The sequence below is a fragment of the Bubalus bubalis genome, chromosome 1 (assembly GCF_019923935.1).
Source record: "Bubalus bubalis isolate 160015118507 breed Murrah chromosome 1, NDDB_SH_1, whole genome shotgun sequence".
NCBI classification, from domain to species: Eukaryota; Metazoa; Chordata; class Mammalia; order Artiodactyla; family Bovidae; genus Bubalus; species Bubalus bubalis.
Window position 1 is genome coordinate 88172769 of NC_059157.1, and position 24950 is coordinate 88197718.

Genomic DNA, 24950 nt, shown 5'->3' on the forward strand with positions numbered 1-24950 from the left:
GATCAGTCGCTCAGTTGTGTCCGACTCTTTGCGACCCCATGAATCGCAGCACGCCAGGCCTCCCTGTCCATCACCAGCTCCTGGAGTTCACTGAGACTCACGTCCATCAAATCAGTGATGCCATCCAGCCATCTCATCCTCTGTCTTCCCCTTCTCCTCCTGCCCCCAATCCCTCCCAGCTATTGGTGACACCTAAATTACTCACCTTTACCTAAACCACACAGAGAAAACTTTTGCACTGAATCTTCCTCTCAAGACCTCAAAAGCCATCTCTGTCCATCTAACTTGACATTTTTCTTGAAAATATGCTGGGAAAATGTTAAATAACTAGCTTAAAAGGTAACAGCTCCGGGAGATTGATACTCCGCCAGATAAGCGTATGCATCCAAAACCACATAACTTGTGAAAGTATTGTGGAAGAAGCTCCTTGCCCTTTTGGACAAGAGAGCTCAAGAGTTGAATTGAGCATACTATAGATTACTACCTCATTTCTCCACAACTTTTTCTTTTTTTCTTTCCCTCAACAGAGGAGTCAGAAATGGCTAAAGAAAATCATACCATAAAAAATGAGTTTATCCTCACAGGATTTACAGATCACCCAGAGCTGAAGACTCTTCTGTTTGTTGTGTTTCTTACCGTCTTTCTGATCACCATGGTGGGCAACCTTGGCCTGGTGATACTGATTTCAAAAGAACATCATCTTCACACACCGATGTATATCTTTCTGGGAAACCTCGCTCTTGTGGATTCTTGCTGTGCCTGTGCTGTGACTCCTAAGATGTTAAGGAACTTCTTTTCTAAAAACAGAATGATTTCCTTCTATGCATGCATGGCACAATTTTATTTTCTTTGTACTGTTGAGACTGCAGATTGCTTTCTCCTGGCAGCAATGGCCTATGACCGCTATGTGGCCATCTGCAAACCACTGCAGTACCACACCATGATGTCAAAGAAACTCTGCATTCAGATGACCACAGGGGCATACATAGCTGGAAACCTGCATTCCATGATTCATGTAGGTCTTCTATTTAGGTTAAATTTCTGTGGATCAAATCACGTCAACCACTTTTACTGTGATATTCTTCCTTTATACAGGCTCTCCTGTGTTGACCCTTATGTCAATGAACTGGTACTATTTATCTTCTCAGGTTCAATTCAAGTCTTCACAATAGGTAGTGTCTTAATATCTTATCTCTACATTCTGTTAAGTATTTTCAAAATGAAATCCAAAAATGGGAGGGTCAAAGCTTTTTCTACCTGTGCATCCCACTTTTTGTCAGTTTCATTATTCTATGGATCTCTTTTTTTCATGTACATTAGACCAAATTTGCTTGAAGAAGGGGATAAAGATATACCAGCTGCTATTTTGTTTACGGAAGTCGTTCCTTTACTTAATCCTTTTATTTATAGCCTAAGAAATAAGGAAGTAATAACTATCTTGAGAAAAATTCTGAAGAAAGAAAAATCTCAAAAAAGTTTAAAACAAATGATGTCTACTATACATTAATTGTTTAAATGCAGAAAAAAATTCCAAGTAAAATTTAGTTCAGTTCAGTTCAGTTGCTTGTTTGTGTCTGACTCTTTTTGACCCCATGAACCATAGCATGCCAGGCATCACCAACTCCTGGAGTTCACCCAAACTCATGTGCATTGAGTTGGTGATACCCTCCAACCATCTGTCATCCCCTTCTCCTCCTGCCCTAAATCTTTCCCAGCATCAAGGTCTTTTCAAATGAGTCAGCACTTCACATCAGGTGGACAAAGTATTGAAGTTTAAGCTTCAACATCAGTCCTTCCAATGAACACCCAGGACTGATCTCCTTTAAGATGGACTAATTGGATCTCCTTGCAGTCCAAGGCACTCTCAAGAGTCTTCTCCAACACCACACTTCAAAAGCATCAATTCTTCAGCACTCAGCTTTCTTTACAGTCCAACTCTCACATCCATACATGACTACTGGAAAAACCATAGCTTTGATTAGATGGAACATTGCTGACAAAGTAATGTCTCTGCTTTTGAATATGCTGTCTAGGTTGGTCATAACTTTCTTTCCAAGGAGTAAGCGTCTTTTAATTTCATGGCTGCAGTCACCATCTGCAGTGATTTTGGAGCCCCCAAAAATAAAATCAACCACTGTTTCCACTGTTTCCCCATCTATTTGCAGTGAAGTGATGGGAACAGATGCCATGATCTTTATTTTCTGAATGTTGAGCTTTAAGCCAACTTTTTCGCTCTCCTCTTTCACCTTCATCAAGAGGCTCTTTAGTTCTTCTTCACTTTCTGCCATAAGGGTAGTGTCATCTGCATATCTGAGGTGATTGATATTTCTCCCGGCAATCTTGATTCCAGCTTGTGCTTCCTCCAGCCCAGCGTTTCTCATGATGTACTCTGCATATAAGTTATATAAGCAGGGTGACAATATACAGCCTTGACGTACTCCTTTTCCTATTTGGAACCAGTCTGTTGTTCCATGTCCAGTTCTAACTGTTGCTTCCTGACCTGCATACGGGTTTCTCAAAAGGCAGGTCAGGTGGTCTGGTATTCCCATCTATTTAAGAATTTTCCACAGTTAATGTGATCCACACAGTCAAAGGCTTTGGCATAGTCAATAAAGCAGAAATAGATGTTTTTCTGGAACTTCTCTTGCTTTTTCAATGATCCAGTGATGTTGGCAATTTGATCTCTGGTTCCTCTGCCTTTTCTAAAACCAGCTTGAACATCTGGAAGTTCATGGTTCATGTATTGCTGAAGCCTGGCTTGGAGAATTTTGAGCATTACTTTACTAGCATGTGAGATGAGTGCAATTGTGCAGTAGTTTGAGCATTCTTTGGCATTGCCTTTCTTTGGGATTGGAATGAAAACTGACCTTTTCCAGTCCTGTGGCCACTGCTGAGTTTTACAAATTTGCTGGCATATTGAGTGCAGCACTTTCACAGCATCATCTTTTAGGATTTTAAATAGCTCAACTGGAATTCCATCACCTCCACTAGCTTTGTTCATAGTGATGCTTCCTAAGGCCACTTGATTTCACATTCCAGGATGTCTGGCTCTAGGTGAGTGATCACACTATCGTGATTATCTGGGTCATGAAGATCTTTTTTGTACAGTTCTTCTGTGTATTCTTGCCACTTCTTAATATCTTCTGCTTCTGTCATGTCCCTACTATTTCTGTCCTTTATTGAGCCCATCTTTGCATGAAATGTTCCCTTAGTATCTCTAATTTTCTTGAAGAGATCTCTGCTGCTGCTGCTGTTGCTGCTGCTGCTAAGTCGCTTTAGTTGTGTCTGACTCTGTGCGACCCCATAGACGGCAACCCACTAGGCTCCTCTGTCCCTGGGATTCTCCAGGCAAGAATACTGGAGTGGGTTGCCATTTCCTTCTCCAACGCATGAAAGTGAAAAGTGAAAGTGAAGTCACTCAGTCGTGCCCGACTCTTAGTGACCCCATGGACTGCAGCCTACCAGGCTCCTCCATTCATGGGATTTGCCAGGCAAGAGTACTGGAGTGGGGTGCCATGATCTCTAGTCTTTCCCATTCTATTGTTTTCCTCTATTTCTTTGCACTGATCACCAAAGAAGGCTTTCTTATCTCTCCTTGCTATTCTTTAGAACTCTGCATTCAGATGCTTATATCTTTCCTTTTCTCCTTTGCTTTTCACTTCTCTTCTTTTCACAGCTATTTGTAAGGCCTCCTCAGACAGCCATTTTGCCTTTTTGCATTTCTTTTTCTTGGGGATGGTCTTGATCCCTGTCTCCTGTATGACGTCATGAACCTCCATCCATAGTTCATCACGTACTCTGTCTATCAGATCTAGTCCCTTAAATCTATTTCTCAATTCCACTGTATAGTTATAAGGGATTTGATTTATGTCATACCTGAATGTTCTAGTGGTTTTCCCTACTTTCTTCAATTTAAGTCTGAATTTGGTAATAAGGAGTTCATGATCTGAGCCACAGTCAGCTGCCGGTCTTGCTTTTGCTGACTGTATAGAACTTCTCCATCTTTGGCTGCAAAGAATATAATCAATCTAATTTCGTGTTGGCCATCTGGTGATGTTCATGTGTAGAGTCTTCTCTTATGTTGTTGGAAGAGGGTGTTTGCTATGACCAGTGCCTTCTCTTAGCAAATCTCTATTAGCCTTTGCCCTGCTTCATTCTATACTCCAAGGCCAAATTTGCCTGTTACTCCAGGTGTTTCTTGACTTCCAACTTTTGCATTCCAGTCCCCTATAATGAAAAGGATATCTTTTTTGGGTGTTAGTTCTAAAAGGTCTTGTAGGTCTTCATAGAACCGTTCAGCCTCTTCAGTGTTACTGGTCAAGGCATAGACTTGGATTACTGTGATATTGAATGGTTTGCCTTGAAAACAAACAGAGATCATTCTGTCATTTTTGAGATTGCATCCAAGTACCACATTTCGGACTCTTTTGTTGACTATGATGGCTACTCCATTTCTTCTAAGGGAGTCCTGCCCACAGTAGTAGATATAATGGTCATCTGAGTTAAATTCACCCATTCCAGTCCATCTTAGTTCGCTGATTCCTAGAATGTTGACGTTAACTCTTGCCATCTCCTGTTTGACCACTTCCAATTTGCCTTGATTCGTGGACCTAACATTCCTGGTTCCTATGCAATATTGCTCTTTATAGCATTGGACCTTGCTTCTATCACCAGTCACATCCACAACTGAGTGTTGTTTTTGCTTTGGCTCCATCCCTTCATACTTTCTGGAGTTATTTCTCCACTAATCTCCAGTAGCATGTTGGGCACCTACCAACCTGGGGAGTTCATCTTTCAGTGTCCTATCTTTTTGCCTTTTCATACTGTTCAAGTGAAATTACACAGAGAAAATGTACAAATTTCATGTAAAATATTAAAATATATCATAATACAATCAACTTACACAGAAACATGTAAGGTAGGAATGTCTTACTTCAAAATGACAAAACCCAAAACCAAATTTTGAATTAATTCAAGAAATAACACAAGACTTCCCTGGTGGTCCAGTGGTTAGCACTTCACCTTTCAGTGGAAGGTGTGTGGGTTCAATTCCTGGTTGTAGAATTAAGATTCCATATGCCTTGCAGCCAAAAAAAATTAAAAAATAAAAATAAAAACAGAAAACAGAATCAGTATTGTAACAAATTCAATAAAGACCTTAAAAAATGGCCCACATCAAAAAAATCTTAAAAAAAAACCACACATACATTTCCAAGATCATGGATTGTTTTAGCATCAGGGATTATCAGCAAACAAAAGAAAAACAGCAATTATATCATAATAAAACTGAAAAAAAAGTTTTTAAATTGTCAGACAAAAGGAAGAATAAAAACAAATTTCGCACTTACAAATATAAAAGATAGTTCTATTAAACCTTAATAGCAAGTGTACATTAATAATTTGGCATGTGAACACTCCAGTTAAGCTAAAAGGGTTTAAGGGCATGTGAAGCTTCAACCCATGAAATCACTTACAACCATTTGTGACAAAGTTGAGGCGAGTGAATTTTGTGGAATCACTTTTAATAGCACATTGTAGTTAGACTAGAGGTAGTTAGGAAATAAAGGTGTGATATAAAAGTGAATACTAAATTTCCAAGTTGACTTTCCTATCAACTTGTGTAATGAAAGATGGAATGTCAATTTTCAAGAGTAGTTATCTTCACAGACATTTATTTACCCCCATATAAATATGCATAATAATGCTATCACATAAAGTTCCAGGCAAAACCTCATTTAGGACTTGAAGAGTGTGTTGCCAGTGAGTTAGGCTAAATTTCTCTATCCACCTTCTTGAGACATGAGGAAGGGGTTCAACAATGAGGACACTTACTACACTATATGGAAACATGAAGAAAAGTATGCTTCTTGAACTGTGGCTAGGGCTTATCTGAAACTATTTTTTTCTTTTCCTGCTGTAAAACCTGAAGTTCTGGAAGGTAGGTAGAATTGCATGACCTTCATGTGACATAATGAAAGAATTTCTTTCCAGTTATTTATTCAACATAGATCTATAGAGAACCTGCTATGAAGAAGCACTGCTTTAAGTGCTGGGATAACTAGCTACCAAAATACCAGGTTTTCCATCTTTTTAAATAACAGAACATTGCCATAACTTTAATGATTAACTTCTTCCAAGAAGGACTCTTATCAAGTAAAAGAAATCCCCCCCTTCCACCTTTTCTCCTGATGCTCTGAGGTCACATCTAAATTACCAGGTCATGTTGTAGCTATGGCCCAGCCTAGCTAGCCACCCAAGACCGACTTCACATGGAAAATCAACATGTTGAGTGTATTTAGAGAAAGTGGCAGGCATGCAAGTACAATATTTCTAATTCTCTAACTCATGAATACAAAACTATAACTACTTAGTTTATATTTGTAATTTCCATAAAAATCTAATTCAGCTCATCCCATGTAAGCAAATATTTCAAGATTGAAAATGGAGACATTTCAAGATTTCCTTTGTTGTTTCAATCCTCCTACCCATTTTTTGCCCCTGCAAAATTGCTCTGAAGTTGGCATTGCTTGCTGATGCAGATCTGTTTTATCAGTGAGCCAATTCACTACCTGGTTTCAAATACTGGATCATAACTGATGCTGATGAAGCATCAGGGAGGCAGAACTTATGCCTCTATAGTCCATTCACCTCTATAAATCATACTAAATGTTAGAACTTTATGTCTTCAGGTTAATATCATAAATCTCAGGTTATAGTTTTAATCTGTTAAAATGGGACTATATTTGGACTATGTATAAGGGAGAAATAATGTGTTTTATTAGACAATTGTTCCTACATCAGAGAAAATAAAAGACCTCATGGCAACCTTAAATGTTCCTGAGTCCTATATGTCTTTCAGAAATTTAAAATTAATGTTATAAATTATTTCTATTAATTTGAAGTTTTCATTAATTTTTTACTAAAATACAGTTTTAACTAAATAAAGACATGACTATCTCATTTTTTTTCCAAAGAGGGTAAACTTGCTAATGGGGTTAGGCTCATTTATTACTTGAAAAAATGTTTAGGAACTTCCCTGGTGGTCCAGTGGTTAAGACACTGCACTTCCACCACTGGATTGCAGGTTCAATCCCTGGTTGGGGAACTAGGATCCCTTCTGTTCATGGCATGATCAAAACAAAAATTTTAAGGTATCTGTAGTTTACACTGGGTATATGAGGTAGGAGAGGAAGTATGCTGTGATACAAAAACAACATAAATATACAATATAGCATTGCATAGTAACTTTATTCAAAAATATTTCAAGTGTAAATACTTACTCGGTACAGTCTTAACTTAGTTTAATCTCCTATAGCTCACAAGTACAAAGGTTATATTTTGCTACAAACATTTACATTGTACTGTTTCAGCAAAAATTCACTAATATTCTATGGATCTTGTAGTTAATAGATAAACAATTTGCAAAACTTCAGAAAATTGAATTATAAAGATAATTTTAAAATGTATGTAACATAACTATACTTAAAGGTAAAATAAAAATTTAAAGAAACTAAAGAAATTTAAAATATATGCAACAATCTTCTTTATGACTCTATAACGACCAGACAATATGTTTTAAAAGATTTCTTACAGAACTACTTAGTGGTTAACTCTTCAAATCCTTAAAAACCAAATATCTCTTGGACATTAAAAGGATAATAAAGGAATATTATGAATAATTCTATGCCCATAAATTTGATAACCTAGATGAAATGGACCAATTCCTTGAAAGATACAATCTGTCAAAACTCATACAAAAAGAAATAGAAAATCTGAATGAGTTTATATCTATTACAGAAGTTGAATCAATAATTAATTAACTTTCCAAAACAAAAAGCACCAGGCCCAGAGAGGTTCAATTAATAATTTCTACAAAACATTTAAGGAAGAAATTGTACCAATTTCCTACAATTTCTTTCCAAACATTGTGGACAGTGGGAATATTTTCTAACTCATTCTATGAAGCCAATATCACTCCAAAACCAAAACCAGACAAAGACAATACAAGAAAACTATAGATTAATATTTCTCATAAACATAGATGAAAAATTTTCAGCAAAATATTAGCAAAGTGAATTTAACAATATATTAAAAGTTATATACCATGACCAAGTGGAATTTATTTCAGGTATGCAAGGCTGGTTCAATATTTTAAAAAGCAATTAATGTAGTCTATTACATCAGCTAGTTAAAGAAGAAAAATTACATAATCACCTTAATAGATGCATAAAGAGTATTTGATAAAATTTAACAACCACTCATGATAGAAATTCTCAGTAAACTAAAAATGGGGAAAGATGTCCTCAACTCAATAAATAATATCTACATAAAATTATAGTTAACATCAAACTTATGGTGAGAAACTTGAAACTTTCCCACTTGATCAGAAGCAAAGCAAGCAAAAACACCGTAGCTTTTCAACATTGTACTGGAATGCTAGCTAATGCAATGAAACAGGAAAAGGAAATACAAAAGGATCTTGAAAATTTTAAATTACGATGGCAGAAATTTTTTAAAGTCAATTTGAGTTAAAAGATTAAGCTGACCTAATATTTTAGAAAGTAGAAAAAAAGGATTGAAGATTAAAGCAAAAAGATAAGGAGTTTATATAATAGGAATTGTCATCATCTTATCAAATAATAGGAAAAAATAAATACTACTTGGGAAATACTTACATATTAATAAATACAAGAAGAATACACAGGATGATTGTGAAGTGAAATGATGAGACAAAAGAAAACAAGGATTAAAACCAGACTAAAGTGACAGAGAGCTACCAAGAAGTGTTCAATTTAAATATTTAATGTTCCTATTGGCCATTTCGGAGAAGGCAATGGCACCCCACTCCAGTACTCTTGTCTGGAAAATCCCATGGATGGAGGAGCCTGGTAGGCTGCAGTCCATGGATGGGGTCGCGAAGAGTCAGACATGCCTGAGCGACTTCACTTTCACTTTTCACTTTCATGCATTGGAGGAAATGGCAACCCACTCCAGTGTTCTTGCCTGGAGAATCCCAGGGATGGGGGAGCCTGGTGGGCTGCAGTCTATGGGGTCGTACAGAGTCGGACACGACTGAAGCGACTTAGCAGCAGCAGCATTGGCCATTTTTATGTCATCTTTGGAAAAAAATACCTATTTAGTTCTTCAGGGTGTTTTAAAATCAGATTGTTTTTTGTTTTATGAGTTTTTCATATATTTTAGATACTAACCCTTTACTAGATACATAGTTTGCAAAAATGTTCTCTCATTGTATAGGTTGTCTTTTCATTTTGCTAATTGTTTCTCTTGTGTGCTGAAGCTTTTGAAAAGACACTCAACATCACTGATCATCAGGGAAATGCAAATTGAAACCACAGCGATGGTATTACCTCACATCTGTTGGAGTCTTATCATCAAGAACACAAAAGACAACAGGTGCTGGCATGGATGGTATTGAAAAGGCATCTCTTTCACACTGGTGGTGGAAATGCAAACTGGTCCAACCACTGTGGAAAACACATGGAAGTTCCTCAAAAAACTAAAAATAGATTTACTAATCCAGCAATTCCATTTCTGCATATATATCCAAAGAGAATAAAAACAGGATTTTAATGAAATAGCTACACTACAGTGTAATGTTTATTACAGCTTTATTCACAATAGTCAACATATGGAAACAACCAGTGCTCATCAATGGATGAATGAGTAAAGAGAGATGTGTTACATACACACAATGGATTATTTGATCCTAAGAAAAAAGATTGTCATTTGCAACAATATGGATTGACCTTGAACACACTGGGCTTCCTTGGTAGCTCAGATGGTAAAGCGTCTGCCTGCAATGCGGGAGACCTGGGTTCGATCCCTGGGTTGGGAAGATACCCTGGAGAAGGAAATGGCAATCCACTCCCGTACTTTTACCTGGAAAATCCCATGGACAGAGGAGCCTTGTAGGCTACAGTCCATGGGATCGCAAATAGTCGGACATGACTGAGCAACTTCACTTGAACACATTACGCTGAGATAAGTCAGACAAAGAAAGAGAAATACTGTATGTTATCACTTATACATAGAATCCAAAAAAGTCAATCCTATAAAAAGAGTAAAATGATGGTTACCAGGGGATTAGCATGGGGAGGGCACAGTGGTAGTGCTTAAGGCTACAAACTTGCAACAGTTAGGGATCTAATGCACATAGAGACCTATGCATGATATAATGAATATAGACAATAACATTGTACTATAATTATGGAATGTGATAAATAACAATAGCAATCACATCACAATATATAAATATTGAAGTACACACTTATACAAAGTTACATGTCAAATTTATTCAATAAAAATTTTTAAATAATTAAACTTCTAGAAAATAATTTTGTGTCATAACAGTAAGAAAAAAGGCCTTATTAACTAAAGGAGAATTTTTTTTAATAAGAGAAAAGTGATATCATAATATATTACATGGCATAGATATCAGCAACAAATATATATTCAAAATAATAAAAATAATGACTACTGATTTAACCAAAGTGGTGATTTAACTGTATTGAGAGGGTAAAGGGAATGAAAGAGTATTCTCTGAGGAGGGCTGTGGTATAGTGAGAGAGCTATTATCTTTCTCTACAGAAATATCTATAAGAAACTATAAAAAGCAGTATAAGCATATCACATAGAAATACAAAAATGAGTCTAGAAAAAATTTAGGAGAGTTGAAACTGGTTGAGGGTTGAGGAGGGCAAAATTAGGGTGAAGGTATAGATGCTATTTTTTTAATTATAAAGGCTTTTATTATAAGCCTTTATTATAAGGCTATTTAAAATTATCTGATATTTGAAATGCTGCAAATTATTTTTATAAAAATAAAAGAAGAATTTTAAAACATTGGTAACATTATTTTAAACTTGAGTCTTTTGCTCCTTTCCACGTCCAATGTTTATGACAGAAAATTAAATTAGCATTTTTGAAGAAAGGTATGTTCCAAACATTTGAAATTCCAAGCTTTTTTTGGTCTCTGTGTTCCTCAGAAATTTGCAGCAACATGGATGGAACTAGAGGAAGAGAAGTAAGTCAGAGAAAGAAAGACAAATACCATGTGGTATCACTTACACATGGAATCTAAAATATGACACAAATGAACTTATTTATGAAGCAAAAGCAGATTCACAGATATAGAGCACAGTCTTCTGGTTGCCAAAGAAGGGGTGTGGGGGAGGCATGGATTGGGAGTTTGGGGTTAGGAATGTAAACTATTATATACAGAATGGATAAACAGGATCCTACTGTACAGCACAGAAATTGTATCCAATATCCTGTGATAAAGCATTATGGAAAAGAATAGTAAAAGAATGTATGGATATGTATAATGGAATCATTATGCTCTACAGCAGAAGTGAACACAATACTGTAAATCAGCTTTATTTCAATAAAATAAATTTTTAAAAAATTAACAGAAACTCCTGGGAAAAGTATATTATTACAAAAAGTGGCAAGAGAATTTGCATCATAAATGCCAAGAGAGGACCTAAAGGAAAGGTACATATTAAATGCTGCATATAAAGAATGAAAGAATTTTTGGCCAAAGGTAAAAAATGAGTCTTTAGGCATCTAATTAGGGTAAGACTTTAAAAACTGCTGGGGCAGGCCTAGACAAGAAGCAGAACTGGCCTGATGCAGCCACAGATTCTGAGATATTTGCAACTTTGGGCTATGCTGGGCTCCTGTGGGAATAAAACTTCTTTACCATCTCACCACGACTTACAGTCCAATTACTTATTGCTGCATGATCCCAAAACTTGATGACTTAAAACAACAACAATCACTATATTATATCTCCCATGGTTTGGGGTTGACTGTGCTCACCCAGGCAAGTTCTTATTTAGTATTTATCATGCAGTTGTAGTCAAACAGTGGCTGGGGCTACAGTCATCTCAAAAGCTTCTTCAGTTGTATGACTGGCCATTGATGCTAGCTGTCAGATGGGATCTAAGCCAACACATGGCCTCTCCTTGTGATCAGCGTTAAGGGTTGAATTTTTGGCAATAGGATCCTTACAGACGTAATCAAGTTAAAATGAGGTCATTAGGATGAGCCCTAAACCTATATGACTAGTGTCCTTTAGAAAAAGGGGACACAGAGACAGATATGCAGAGGGAAAACAGTGCAGAGGGACAGGAGAATGCCTTACGAAGGTGGAGAATTGGAGTCATGCACCTAAGTCAAGGAACAACAAGGAGTGCTAACAAACCCCCAGAAGATGGGAGGAGGCAGCGAATGATTCTTTTCATAGGTTGCAGAGGGAGTGTGGCCCTGCCAACACCTTAATTTCAAACTTCTAGCCTCCAGATCCGCCAGATGACACAATTCTGCTGTTTTAAGCCACCTTTCTGTGGTACTTTGTTATGGCAGTGCTAGAAAACAATACACTTGGGTTTCCTGACAGCATGGCTACTGGGTTCCAAGAATATACCGAGAGGAGGGCAGGATTGCATGACATTGAAGGCCCAGCTTGGGAAGTCACATAAAAGCAATCTTTGAGACAATCAGTACATTTTACTCATTTAAGGAAAGGGGACAGAGTGTCAATGCCACTCTATAAGATGTTCTTGTGGAATGAGATATACTGTGTTGGCCTTCACAATTTATACAGTTTACAAGAGCTTCCCTCACAGCTCAGTTGGTAAAGAATCTGCCTGCAATGCAGGAGACCTGGGTTTGATTCCTGGGTTGGGAAGATCCCCTGGAGAAGGAAATGGCAACCCACTCCAGTATTCTTGCCTGGAGAATCCCATGGACAGAGGAGCCTGGCAGGTTATAGTTCCATGGGGTTGCAAAGAGTCGGACATGACTTAGCGACTAAACCACCACCACCACCACAAGAGTTGAGGAAGAGTTGAGAAGGATATCAAAGGCTAGTTTGAAGGGAAAACGTTAAGGACTGCTTAGTCACTTATTCTTTGTAAAATTTGTTCTTCCTTGGATAAAGAGGACTCTTGTGAAACAAAAAACAAAGCAGGGAACACCAAATGAATTCAGCTTTTCAGATATGGAGCTTCTCAGATGTCCCTTAACTCCCATGGTCCCAATAAGCCAAAATACTACAAAAGAGGTACAGTTATCATCACCCTGTGACAAATAAGAAAATGAAGCCCAGTATGGCTGAGTCACTTGCTCAGGGTCCCAGAGTAGAATTTGTGTTCTGAATTCCAGGCTAACTGCAAAACCTGCATCTCACCTATCATGTAAGAAGTCACATGAAAGATCTGATGAAGATGTCTGATGAAAGATCATCCTGAGGGCTGCACTGAATAGTTCAACCCATGCAGTGCAGAACAGCATGGTACTTTTTATTTACTCTCCAAGATTTAAAAATCAGGAGAGTATTTATGAAAGCAAAATGTAACTTTGAAAAACTGGGAGATCTGGCAATAATTATTTCTTTTTATGCCACCTGCCTGGTGTCTTTGAACATCTGAACATGTAACTTACATTACAAAATAGTGCTTTTCATCATACTTCATTATTTCAATTTTGCAGTGAAAACATTCACCAACTTGCTACTATAAACTATATTGATTTGAACAATTTCTGACTGTCTCAGTTCACCTTTTATAGTGAAAATGTTAAAAAGGAAAAAAATGAGCAAAAATGCCCAGAAGGGGTAATTTATTAGCTAATATATAATTATATATAGTGTTTTTTTTTAAAGGCAAAATAACCAACAATAAACAAGTTAAATATATTAATTCCATTTTAAAAAAGAAAATCTTACACAGTAGATGACTACTGAGCTGTAAGTCCTTTTTTTAAAAAAGAGTTTTATTGGGCAGGATTTTAGGTATGAACTTGATAGAAATATGATGGGACAATAGTCAACATAATTCATTTTAAGCAAGTGTATGTTATCCTTTTATTAAATATGAACATACTGTTTCACTTAAATTATTTTCATGCTTTTTAAATAATTTTACACGTGTTGTTTTTGCTGGTGAATCTATATCAATGCCGAGGAACTAAAGAAACAAAACTAGTTAATCCTGTTTAACGTGTCAACAAGAAAGTAAATTCTATTTTACAAAAGAAAGAAAGCCAAATGTTTATGTGGGGAAGAGTGTATTATCAAATTAGTATGCTAATTTTGGAGATATGAGTCATTGCATGCTGATATGACTTACAGATATATTTTGAAAGATTTTCTTTAGAAAATAAAGATAGAAGAATATGTGTGTCATATAGAAAATTTGAAATAAAAATCCAAACCTTTTTATTAAGAGAAAAAATTACTGGGAGTTTTTTAAACTATGATTTCATGGAGAGATATGCATCTGTGTGAAACTAGTTCTTCACAAAACCAGAGATGGAAAATGAGAGGTAACACACCCTGCAACACTGATGGGCATCTTAGGGCATCTAAGCACAGGTATTTATGTCATCTACAAAGGTGGAAGTGAAGTGAAGTTGCTCAGTCATGTCTGACTCTTCGGGACCCCATGGACTGTAGCCTACCAGGCTCCTCCGTCCATGGGATTTTCCATGCAAGAATACTGGAGTGGGTTGCCATTTCCTTCTCCAGGGGAACTTCCTGACCCAGGGATTGAACCCAGGTCTCCTGCATTGCTGGCAGATGCTTTACCTTGTAAGCCACCAGGGAAGCCCCAACAAAGGGGGAAGCTGGAGCTATATTTAGCATGTTTGCAATAAATCTGGAGATTATTATAATAAATCTTTAATAAATTAATATAATAAATTATTATAATAAATCCATAACAAGTAGACTAAAAGAGTTGCTTGAGGTTATCACAGTTAGGGACGACAGGACAAATTGGTTTATCCATCTCTGGATAAAGATTAGCTGTATAGAGATTAGCTCTATGAATAGGCAAAGAAATGTAATTTGAGGGGCTCTAAACAATTCTCCTAGTCAAAATATTTCTTCATCTCCATAGCAACGACATATTCCACCATTAGAATGTTGAGACAAACATGGTGAATAGATTTTATCTTTCCTGACAAGTGAGCAAGTAAGAGCATGACTGAACGATTAGGGATGCTGTTCAGGGATTCAAAAATGAAATGTGTTATTCTCCCCTAGTTTAGAGGCAGCCCATGTTCCACATGACTTCCATGAAAGTAGGGGTGCAGTCTGCATCCCCAGGGCCTCCCGCAATGCCTAGCACCAGCTGAGGTGCTCAAACAGTATATGAAGAAAGGCAGGCAGGAAGGGAGAAAGACAAGAAGCAAAAAATTAGGATTACAGCCTTGAAAGTCCAGGTGTTAAAATGGAAATAACTTCCTCAGAAAGTGTGACTCATTTTCTCAGTAGCATAAAATCAACTCAATCTCTATTTTACCAGCTATTCAGAAGGAAACAGCCCAGAGTGGAGGAATGAGGCACAATTCTAGGAAGTGGTCAGTCCCACACACCAAGGCAAGACTGTGCCCTAAGTATGATACCTGGAAGACTGGGGAAGCCTGAGGATGCCAGGCTGCACAGGAAGAATCAGAGCTGGATATGGCAGGGAGCAGGGCCCTGAATGCAGTTATCTTAGCTCTGTGCTGGCTGAACACAGAATGTGACTACCCAAAGAGTGCATCACCTGAGCACTCTCTTAAGAATCTCACGCTGTCACAAGAAAAAACATAAGGCTGAAATTTATCATGATAAGAAGTCTTGCAGGGCCAAGTTATGAGCACCAACAAGATGATGTTTTTTGCATAATTTCCTCAGCAACCTGAGGGCTGTTACACTTTCCACTGTCTCCTCTTCATCTCTTCCTGTAAAGTGTGTCCTCTCTCTTCCTGTCATCATCAGGAAGGCATGTACTGAGTTTAACATTCTCTTAGTGTGGGAAATCATATAGAGTGACACACAGTGAAAAGAAACACACAGGTGCAATCTCTGCTCCTCACAAATTTACCTAATGAAGTTCATTAAAATGGAGAAGGAAATGGCAACCCACTCCAGTATTCTTGCCTGGAGAATTCCATGGACAGAGGAGCCTGGCGGGCTACAGACCTTGGGGTCACAAGAGTCCAACACAACTTAGCGACTAAGCCAGCCAGGACATTAAAAAAGGAAAGAAAATGGTATAAGCTATTTACAGTATATAAATTGAATAAAATTAACTAATGTGCATGAGTGCTGTGCTAAGTTGTTTCAGTCGTGTCCAACCCTGTGCAACCCCATGGCACGTAGCCTGCCAGGCTTCTCTAGTCATGGGATTCTCCAGACAAGAATACTGGAGTGGGTTGCCATGCCCTCCTCCAGGGGAATCTTCCCAACCCAAGCATTGAACCGCATGTCTCTTACATCTCCTGCATTAACAGGTGGGGTATTTACCACTAGTGCCACCTGGGAAGCCCATAATTAACTCATATTAATTGGCTAATGTAATTGACTAATATTAAACTAAATAGTTTAATAATAGACTTTCTAAATAGATTTTCCTGGTGGTTCAAATGGTAAAGCGTCTGCCTACAATGTGGGAGACCCAGGTTCGATCCCTGGGTTGGGAGGATCCTCTGGAGAAGGAAATGGCAACCCACTCCAGTACTCCTGCCTGGAAAATCCCATGGATGGAGGAGCCCATTAGGCTACATACAGTCCATGGGGTCGCAAAGAGTCGGACATGACTGAGAGACTTCACTTTAAACTAAATAGGACTTCATTCTTCATAATACTTTTCCCTCTCAATTTTTTCTTCTATTTAACTAAACATATTTAAATATGTAGCCCCTACTTAGACAGAACTAATTTTTGAAATAGATTTATTACTCTCTTCCTGAGGAAATACTCACTAAAAAAATAAGTCTTATTTGAGGACTGATGAGAGGAAACGAGAGGAAATTTAATAATTATGTGTCCTTCTATGTACTCACATCTGAAAAAATGAGTATTGTGGTTAACCAGACTTACAAGGTTAGTTCAAATATTTCAAGAAAGATAAGACATTTATTGATTGATTCATGCATCATTCAATAAATATTTGTTAAGCATTTTTTTATATACTAGACACTGTGCCAAGCACTGTGTACTATGAGTTAAGTCAAACAAGACTTCTGCTCTCTTAGGTTTTAAGTAATCCAAGGAAGGAAAATGTTAAACAAAATTATTACTGTTTAATAATGTTAACAGGATTTAAATGTAATGTATTCTATTACTTCAGTCTCGTTTTATCAGAAGCTCCATGTTCCCTATTGAGATGTTAGACCCCTGAGCAGGATCTGCAGGGGGCAGTCTAAAAACAGATTCTTGTAGCATTTAGCTCATCAGTCCCGTCAAAGATCTATAAGTGCCTTGGGGAGTCATCAGAGTATGGAGAAATAGGAAACAGACATCTCTGGGGAGCTAAGCTGAAGGCTCTGGACTTTCCCCCGTCCCACCCACTGTGGTAAGGAGGGGCTTGCCTCCCCCTCACTCTGCTTAGTCCCTTGAGAAGGGACACGTGCCCCCTGAAGCTTGAGGAACCTATGGAAGAATATCCAATCCACCTTTGAAAAGTTAAAAGCTGTAAGGACTTGGCTAGATGAGGCTGAGGCAGCGAAGCAGCGAAAAGTCAGGTTGAGTTGGGAGAGACCTGCATTTCCACTGTCAAGGTATCCATTAGCCGTTCCCGTTACTTGACTGAATGTCTTTCCCCACAGACGGAGCTGACCTGTGGTCCCAATAAAAGAGAACTCCTAAACAACCTGAGAGCACCAGGACCCCAACAGGGAGGAACCAGCCTACCAGGAAGCCAGGCACTGAAGGGAGAGCGGTGAACAAGACAGCTGAAGGAGAGACACTGACTTCTCACGCTAAAGGAACCACACTAGAAAAGTCTGTGGAGGGCGGTGTCTGAGAAACTCCCACAGCGGCCCTTAAAAGAGAAAGAGCAGCCCTGTGTGTGGGCCTCCATAGCCCCAAGGTCAGAGGACACCTGAGGCAGCCACACAAAACTGTACTTATTCCTAGTCTACTCTTCCCACGGTTTGACCACAGAGGAGTGACTGAGGAGGAAAAGTGACTGAGGGCAGAGAGAAGAGGCCGGTCAAGTCTCCTCCCAGCCAGAGGCAAGACTAAACCAGCAGAGCACGGAGTTTCCACTCGGAATGGTGCTTCAGTTTTAATATTTCACGGATTAGACTGATTATCAGACTGGACTGAACTTTTTTGGGTTGCTGTCAAAAAGAACTACTTCATTAATTATTTGTATGTGCTCAGGTGCTTAATTAATTGTGTCCGACTCTTTGCGCCCCATGGACTGCTGCAACACACCAGGCTCCTCTGTCCATTGGATTCTCCAGGCAAGAATACTGGAGTGGGTTGCCATTTCCTATTCCAAGGGATCGAACCCATGTCTCATGCGTCTCCCGCATTGGCAGGTGGATTCTTTACCACTAGTGTCATCTGGTAACCCAAAAACCTACCCTAGACTTAATTGATGTGTGGGAAGAATGGATCAGTGGAGCTTAAACAGAGCGATGATAAATAGTCACTCTCAAACTTGGACTTTACTGCCTCCCTCATTGAAGAAATTCAGAGCGCTGTGAAAACATAAGAGAGAGGATTAGCCCATGATAGATGGTCAGGAAAAACTTCGCTGAAGAAATAAATATTAAGTAAATTTTGATTAGAAAAACAAATAGGAATTCTTCTAACCAAGGCAACAAAAAATTTTAAGCATTTTCTAGTACAGCACTTCCCATGAAATGTGCAAAAATCACAAAAGCCTAAGTGATTAAGTTGACCAAAAAAAAAAAAAACTGCACCCTCTTCCTCTGTTAGTTCTGCTGCTGCTGCTAAATCACTTCAGTCGTGTCCAACTCTGTGCGACCCCATAGACGGCAGCCCACCAGGCTCCCCTGTCCCTGGGTTTCTCCAGGCAAGAACACTGGAATGGGTTGCCATTTCCTTCTCCAATGCATGTAAGTGAAAAGTGAAAGTGAAGTCACTCAGTCCTGTCCGACTCTGTTAGCTCAGCGGGGGTAAGTCTCAAAGTTATCCTGAAGGATTCCTTACAGAGCTTTCTCTCCAAAGTATTGAATTTGAGCTCTTATCTATCAGTTCAATTTCTTGCATAGATAATCTAATTTCATATATACACTGTAAAGTAGGGTTTTCTAATAATTTTAAGGGTTATCCAATCAAAAACTTCCCTCTTGCTTTCTGAGGGACTGCTCTTTGCAAGGCTATGTGGGAGATGTTGGGAGATGCAAAGATTAAGCAGGCAATAAAATCAGGAGGGAAGATACTATGTATAGTAATCAATGTTAAACAAGGTAGAAAGTGACAGAAGCCACAGAAGGGGGCTACTCAGAGTGATATAAATGTTCAAAAGAATAATACATTTGAGGTGAACTTTATTCTATTTGGCAAATAAATGGTCATGATTTTTGAAATGATATAACTTCAGCAAGCTTTGAATAAGTGGAGAATATTATTCCAGAAATACAACATAACAAGAAGCACGGATCTAAGAAAGTGCAAACTGGATACAGTTAACAGTGAGTCTGATTAAAGTAAAAGAATGGAACAGAAAATGTTTCAAAGATGGAACTAGCTAATGCTAGAGTTTGGAGGTGAGACTAAAACTAGACAACACCAGATTGCTTCTAGAGGAGTCACTTAATGTTTTTAGTAAAAGGTTGATGTGATCAAGTCTATGCTTTTGCAAATCAGACCAGCAGAATGTGTAAAATGGATTACAGGAGAGAGAGCTGGCAGAAAGGCTACTGTCACCATCCAGCAGCCTGAACCAGGGGAGGCCAGCAGGCTTCCAGTGAGACAGACATTATGTAGAATCAGAAAGCTTTGGTTAAGGCAAGGGAACAGGAAGAATCAAAGATGATGTCACCACCAAAAGTCCAGCAGATGGGGAAAACATGAAGAAAATGGGAACTGGAGAAATGATGAGAAGATGAGCTCCAATCTGGATATATTAAGTTTTAGATAGCATGAAAATATTCAAATGGAGCTACTTTGAAGACAGTTAGAAATTTAGACCTAAGGCACAGGACAGAAGGCAAGACTGAGGATCTGAAATCATCTGCTGGTTAATTATGTTGTTGTTGTTTAGTCGCTCAGTTGTGTCCAACTCTGAGAGCCCATGGACTGCAGCACACCAGGCTTCCCTGTCCTTCACTATCTCCTGGAGTTCACTCAAACTGATGTCCATCAAGTCGATGATGCCATCCAACCATCTTATCCTCTGGCATGTCCTTCTCCTCTTGCCTTGAACCTTTCCCAGCATCAGGGTTTTTCCAGTGAGTTGGCTCTTCATATCAGGTGGCCAAAGTATTAGAGCTTCTGTTTCAACATCAGTCCTTCCAATGAATATTCAGAACTGATTTCCTTTAGGATTGGCTGGTTTGATCTCTTTGCAGTCCAAGGGATTCTCAAGAGTCTTCTCCAACACCACAGTTCAAAAGCATCAATTCTTTGGTGCTCAACTTTCTTTATGGTCCAACTCTCATATCCGTATGTGACTACTAGAAAAACCATAGCTTTGAGTATACAGTCGTTTGTTGACAAAGTGTTATCTCTGGTTTTTAATAAGATGTCTCTGGTTTTGTCTAGGTTTGTCATAGCTTTTCTTCCAAGGAGCAAGCGTCTTTTGGTTTCGTGGTTGCAGTCACCATCCATAGCTAATAATGGTTACCATTTACTGAAAGTTTCAGATGTTCTAAACACCATGCTAAGTGCTTTACATGTGTTATCTTACTTAAGCCTCACAACAAACATAAAAAGTGAACCCACTGAGACCTAAGAATTGCTATAACTTTCCCAAAATTTCTCAAGCAGTAAAAAGAAGAACTGGGGTTATAAGCAAATGTCTAAATCCAAAGCACATGATTCAGATGTGAAAGTCATGAGTTAACTAGAGAGTAGCTCTGCTAGGGGCTTCCCTGGTGGCTCAGAAGTAAAGAATCTGCCTGCAATGCAGGAGACTTGGGTTTCATCCCTGGGTCTGGAAGATCTCCTGGAAAAGAAAATGGCATCCCATTCCAGTATTCTTGCCTGGGAAATCCCAGGGACAGAGGAGCCTGGTGGGCTATAGTACATGGGGTCACAAAAGAGTCCCACATAACTTAGCAACTAAACAACAAGCTCTGCTTGTTTATCTAAAAGGTTCTCCAGTACCTGGGGTGGGGAATTCCTACCCACCTTCTGTGGTGGAAGGAGAGAGAGATCACAGCACCTTCTACTCAAAGACTCAAGGCCTTTCCCTCCCCTTCCTGCTTCCAGGCATCTTCTTACTGCAAATGGGAAGGGAGGGGCACCCCTGCCATGGAGGTTGGTTTATAGTTATGATAATAAAATTGGATTCTGCTGCCCCTAAACTGGTCCTGGAAGAAGTACTAATCCCAAGTGTTTGAACCCTTTCTAGTTGTTTTTTAGGTAAATTCCTATCGTTCGTATCTTTGAATGTGCCTTTAATTCTTGAGCAAGAAAAATGCCACTCTACAACTTATTTTAAGTGTTCATGAAAAACACTCATGACTGGCCCTATGGTGTGTGTCCCTGAAATCCACTGCCACCCTCAGTACTTAAAATGAACCGTCCAAACCAAATTGTATTGCATGTGGTAGCAGTTCATTTCAGGAGCCAGAGGAAAAGCCACAGGAACCCAAGTTCCTCCTGTTCTCTCAAAGGACCTGGATCCACTTTAAACGAGATAAAGTCAGATTTTTTTGAGGCAGCTAATCTTAAAATGGCACCCCACTTCAGTACTCTTGCCTAGAAAAATCCCATGGACGGAGGAGCCTGGTAGGCTGCAGTCCATGGTGTCGCTAAGAGTCCAGCATGACTGAGCGACTTCATTTTCACTTTTCACTTTCATGCATTGGAGAAGGAAATGGCAACCCACTCCAGTGTTCTTGCCTGGAGAATCCCAGGGACAGAGGAGCCTAGTGGGCTGCCGTCTATGGGGTCACAGAGTCAGACACGACTGAAGTGACTTAGCAGCAATCTTAAACCAACAACTGATGTTTAGCAAAATCATTGAAAGACAAAAAGGAAAAAAAAAAAAACCCTCAGTGGTGCAGACTTATTTGGGAAAAAGCATAAAAACACAACTTTTTAGAAATTCTTCCATTTTGAGATGCAAGAATGGTCTATAATGAAGCGCTGTGTATTGAAATAAACTTAACTGGAAACCAGACTTGCCCTGATGACGTAGCCCCGGCCCTCATCCCTGCTGGCATGCAGCCACAGGACAAGCCATGACAGCTCCACTCCTGCCCAGACTGGAGCCTAACCCCACAGGCCGAGCAGAGGCTGCCTCCTCCCCGTGGGCGGCCTTGTTTCCAAACAAAACCTCATAGTGTCTGAGCTCTTATGCTTTGGGAGCTATGTACCTACTTATTAATATTTAACCTGCACAACTGTCTATTCTCATCTTTCACCGTCAAGCATTTCTGGCTTGTGTAGAGGTTAACGTCAGTCTCATATCTCTGTACTTTCTGGTTCTAATCAAAAGAGAAGGAATGCAGTGAACTGACAAGCAGACAAGGATCAAAGTACTCATTTTCTCTATGGAGGCCTAACACCCTATGGGCTTCCCAGGTAGCTCAGCTGGTGAAGAATCCACCTGCAATGCGGGAGACACTGGTTTGATTCTGGGATCCAGAAGATCCCCTGGAGAAGGGATAGGCTACCCACTCTAGTATTCTTGGGCTTCCCTGGTGGCTCAGACGATAAGGAATCCACCTGAAATGCGGGAGACCTTGGTTCGATCCCTGGGGTGGAAGATCCCCTGGAGGAAGACATGGCAACCCACTGGAGTATTCTTGCCTGGAGCATCCCCATGGACAGAGAAGCCTGGCGGGCTATAGTCCATGGGATCGCAAACTGTTGGACACGACTGAGCGACTTAGTACAGGACCGCACAATCACCCTACAGTACTACTACTGGGGGTGGGAGTGGGGTGTGGGGTGGGGTGGAGGGTTGTAGGTGGGGGTGGTGAAAGTACTCAATTAAAGAAACTAATTTAGAATGAAGCCAAAAGAAATGAGGCTACCTGTTACCTCCAGCCAAATCTGAACCTTAGGACCTGGACTGGAGGTCCTGGAGGTCTGAACTGGAGTGTCTTGGGCCAGCAGGCAAACCCTTCATACATCCTTAAGCAGCAGTAGTATGATGGATGGGGGCCCATCTCAAAGAGCCCGGTTATCAGCAGAAGAGAGTGCCTGAAAGCACAGGAAAGAAATAGCTTCTAGAAGGCAGGCACCATGCCAGGTCTGTTTACAGAGCCCACTGTCTCCTTTTAACAATCTGCCAAGAAGAGAATCTTATATCTTGCTTTTAAATATGGCTTTCAAACACAGTTTTCAAACATAGCTACTCACTGGAATCACTTGGTAAGGTTTAAAAAAAATTATAGTGACCTGGCCACATCCCAGATCAACTGAATCAGAACCTCTAGAGAACAAATCTCTATTTTCTAAAGTTCTCTAGGCAATTTCAATATGCAGCCTAGGCTGAGAACCACTCCCTGGGTTGGCCAGGTCATTACTGGCAAACCCATCCAATCAATGCAGCCAGTCGTAAGCATTTTTGAGTGACTTATTTATGCTGGGAAATTTACATAATCCTCATTACAACTCTAGGAGGTAGGTATGATAACCATAGCATTTCACAGATGGGACAAGTGGGACTTGGAAAGGCTAAGTGACAGACCTGGGATGACATTTTAGTATATTGAATTCTGAGCTGGATAGGATTCCCTGACAGCTCAGCAGTAAAGAATCCACCTGCAAGGCAGGAATTCCAGGTTCGAACCCTGGGTCGGGAAGATCCCTGGGAGAAAGAAATGTCAACCCACTCTAGTATTCTTGCCTGAGGAATCCCAGGGACAGAGGAGCCTGGAGGGCTACAGCTCACAGGGTCACAACAGTCAGACTTGGTGCCTAAACCACCAGCACTTCTAAGCTGGATATTTAAACATCATATACTTTGTTGCTATCATGCTTCCAGCAATCACTCTAATCAGAGAATACATTTTTTGTTTGTTTTTCTTTTGTAGAGAGAAGTATGCAAGTGTTGGAGAAATCAAAAGGGTTTGTTCTAATATGCTCTCCATAAAGAGAACAAAGTTGAAGAGGAAGAGTACAGGTTTCCAAAAACTAACATTTGTAGAGATTTGAAAAACATGTGTTATGGGCAATAAATAAACAGCCAGCAACAAAGGTCAAATGGCAATTTTTAAAAACAGAATCAGCTTAATAGTTTTGAGCAGCCCTCCTTGGTATATTGAGACTAAGAAAACTGGATGGCATAGTTCTGCTGTGGACATAAAAGAAAGAACTATGAAGGTGCCATGGGAGATTATGCAAACAAGAGACTCAAAGCTGCTTGTGTATATCACAATGACAATACAAGCTGATCAGAGATAAACAAGAACAGAGGCAGGAAGACTGGGAGAGGCTGAAACACTGTAGAAGTGAGATAAAGTTCACATCTGAGACAGAGTCTGAGGATGGAAGGTGATACAGCACCCCATAACTCAAATATTTTAAAAGGTGAAGATGAGAGGGTAACAGGCAGAAAGGCCAGGGGTCTCCAAATGGAGGAAATAGCCTGCAAGTGTCTGACATTTTTGTCTCTCTTAAGCAGCAGGAGGAAACAAACTAGTGATATTTTTTTCCTTCTCTATACAAATTTAAAAGGAGGTATCTCTTAAAATACTGTGTTGCCATAATGACACCTGGTTTCACCTGAAGTTAACTATTTTCAAACCTTGAGATAAACAATGCATTTTTCTTATGGAAATGTTTGCCTTAAGCTATGCTAATGTGCTATGATTTACCCCAAACTTTGTCTTCAAGTCAGTTCCAGCTCATGGCTCAGAACCCACTTGACAAACCAGTGTTATACTCAGATATTGTTCCCCTAATCTATGTAAATAAAACTATTTGTATGGTGATCTGCCCTTCTACAAGATTCAAGTTAATCATTTTATGGCCCAGGATGAACCATTTGGTGCCAAGA

General features: G+C 39.4%; 1 protein-coding gene and 1 long non-coding RNA gene across 2 annotated transcripts; one reads left to right on the forward strand and one right to left on the reverse strand.

Annotated features, from left to right (window-relative positions):
• Nucleotides 1–538: 538 nt before the first annotated feature.
• LOC102408022 (olfactory receptor 5K1) lies at nucleotides 539–1600 on the forward strand. Its single transcript, XM_006043394.4, has one exon. It carries the CDS (start codon nucleotides 539–541, stop codon nucleotides 1505–1507), a length of 969 nt encoding a protein of 322 aa, XP_006043456.4. The 3' UTR covers nucleotides 1508–1600.
• A 15303-nt stretch (nucleotides 1601–16903) lies between these two features.
• Nucleotides 16904–24583, reverse strand: LOC123333138. The gene is made up of 2 exons (XR_006550283.2): nucleotides 22981–24583; nucleotides 16904–18504 (listed from the first exon to the last, which is right to left on the reverse strand). It is a non-coding gene; the product is annotated as an uncharacterized LOC123333138 (long non-coding RNA).
• Between the last annotated feature and the right edge of the window lie 367 nt (nucleotides 24584–24950).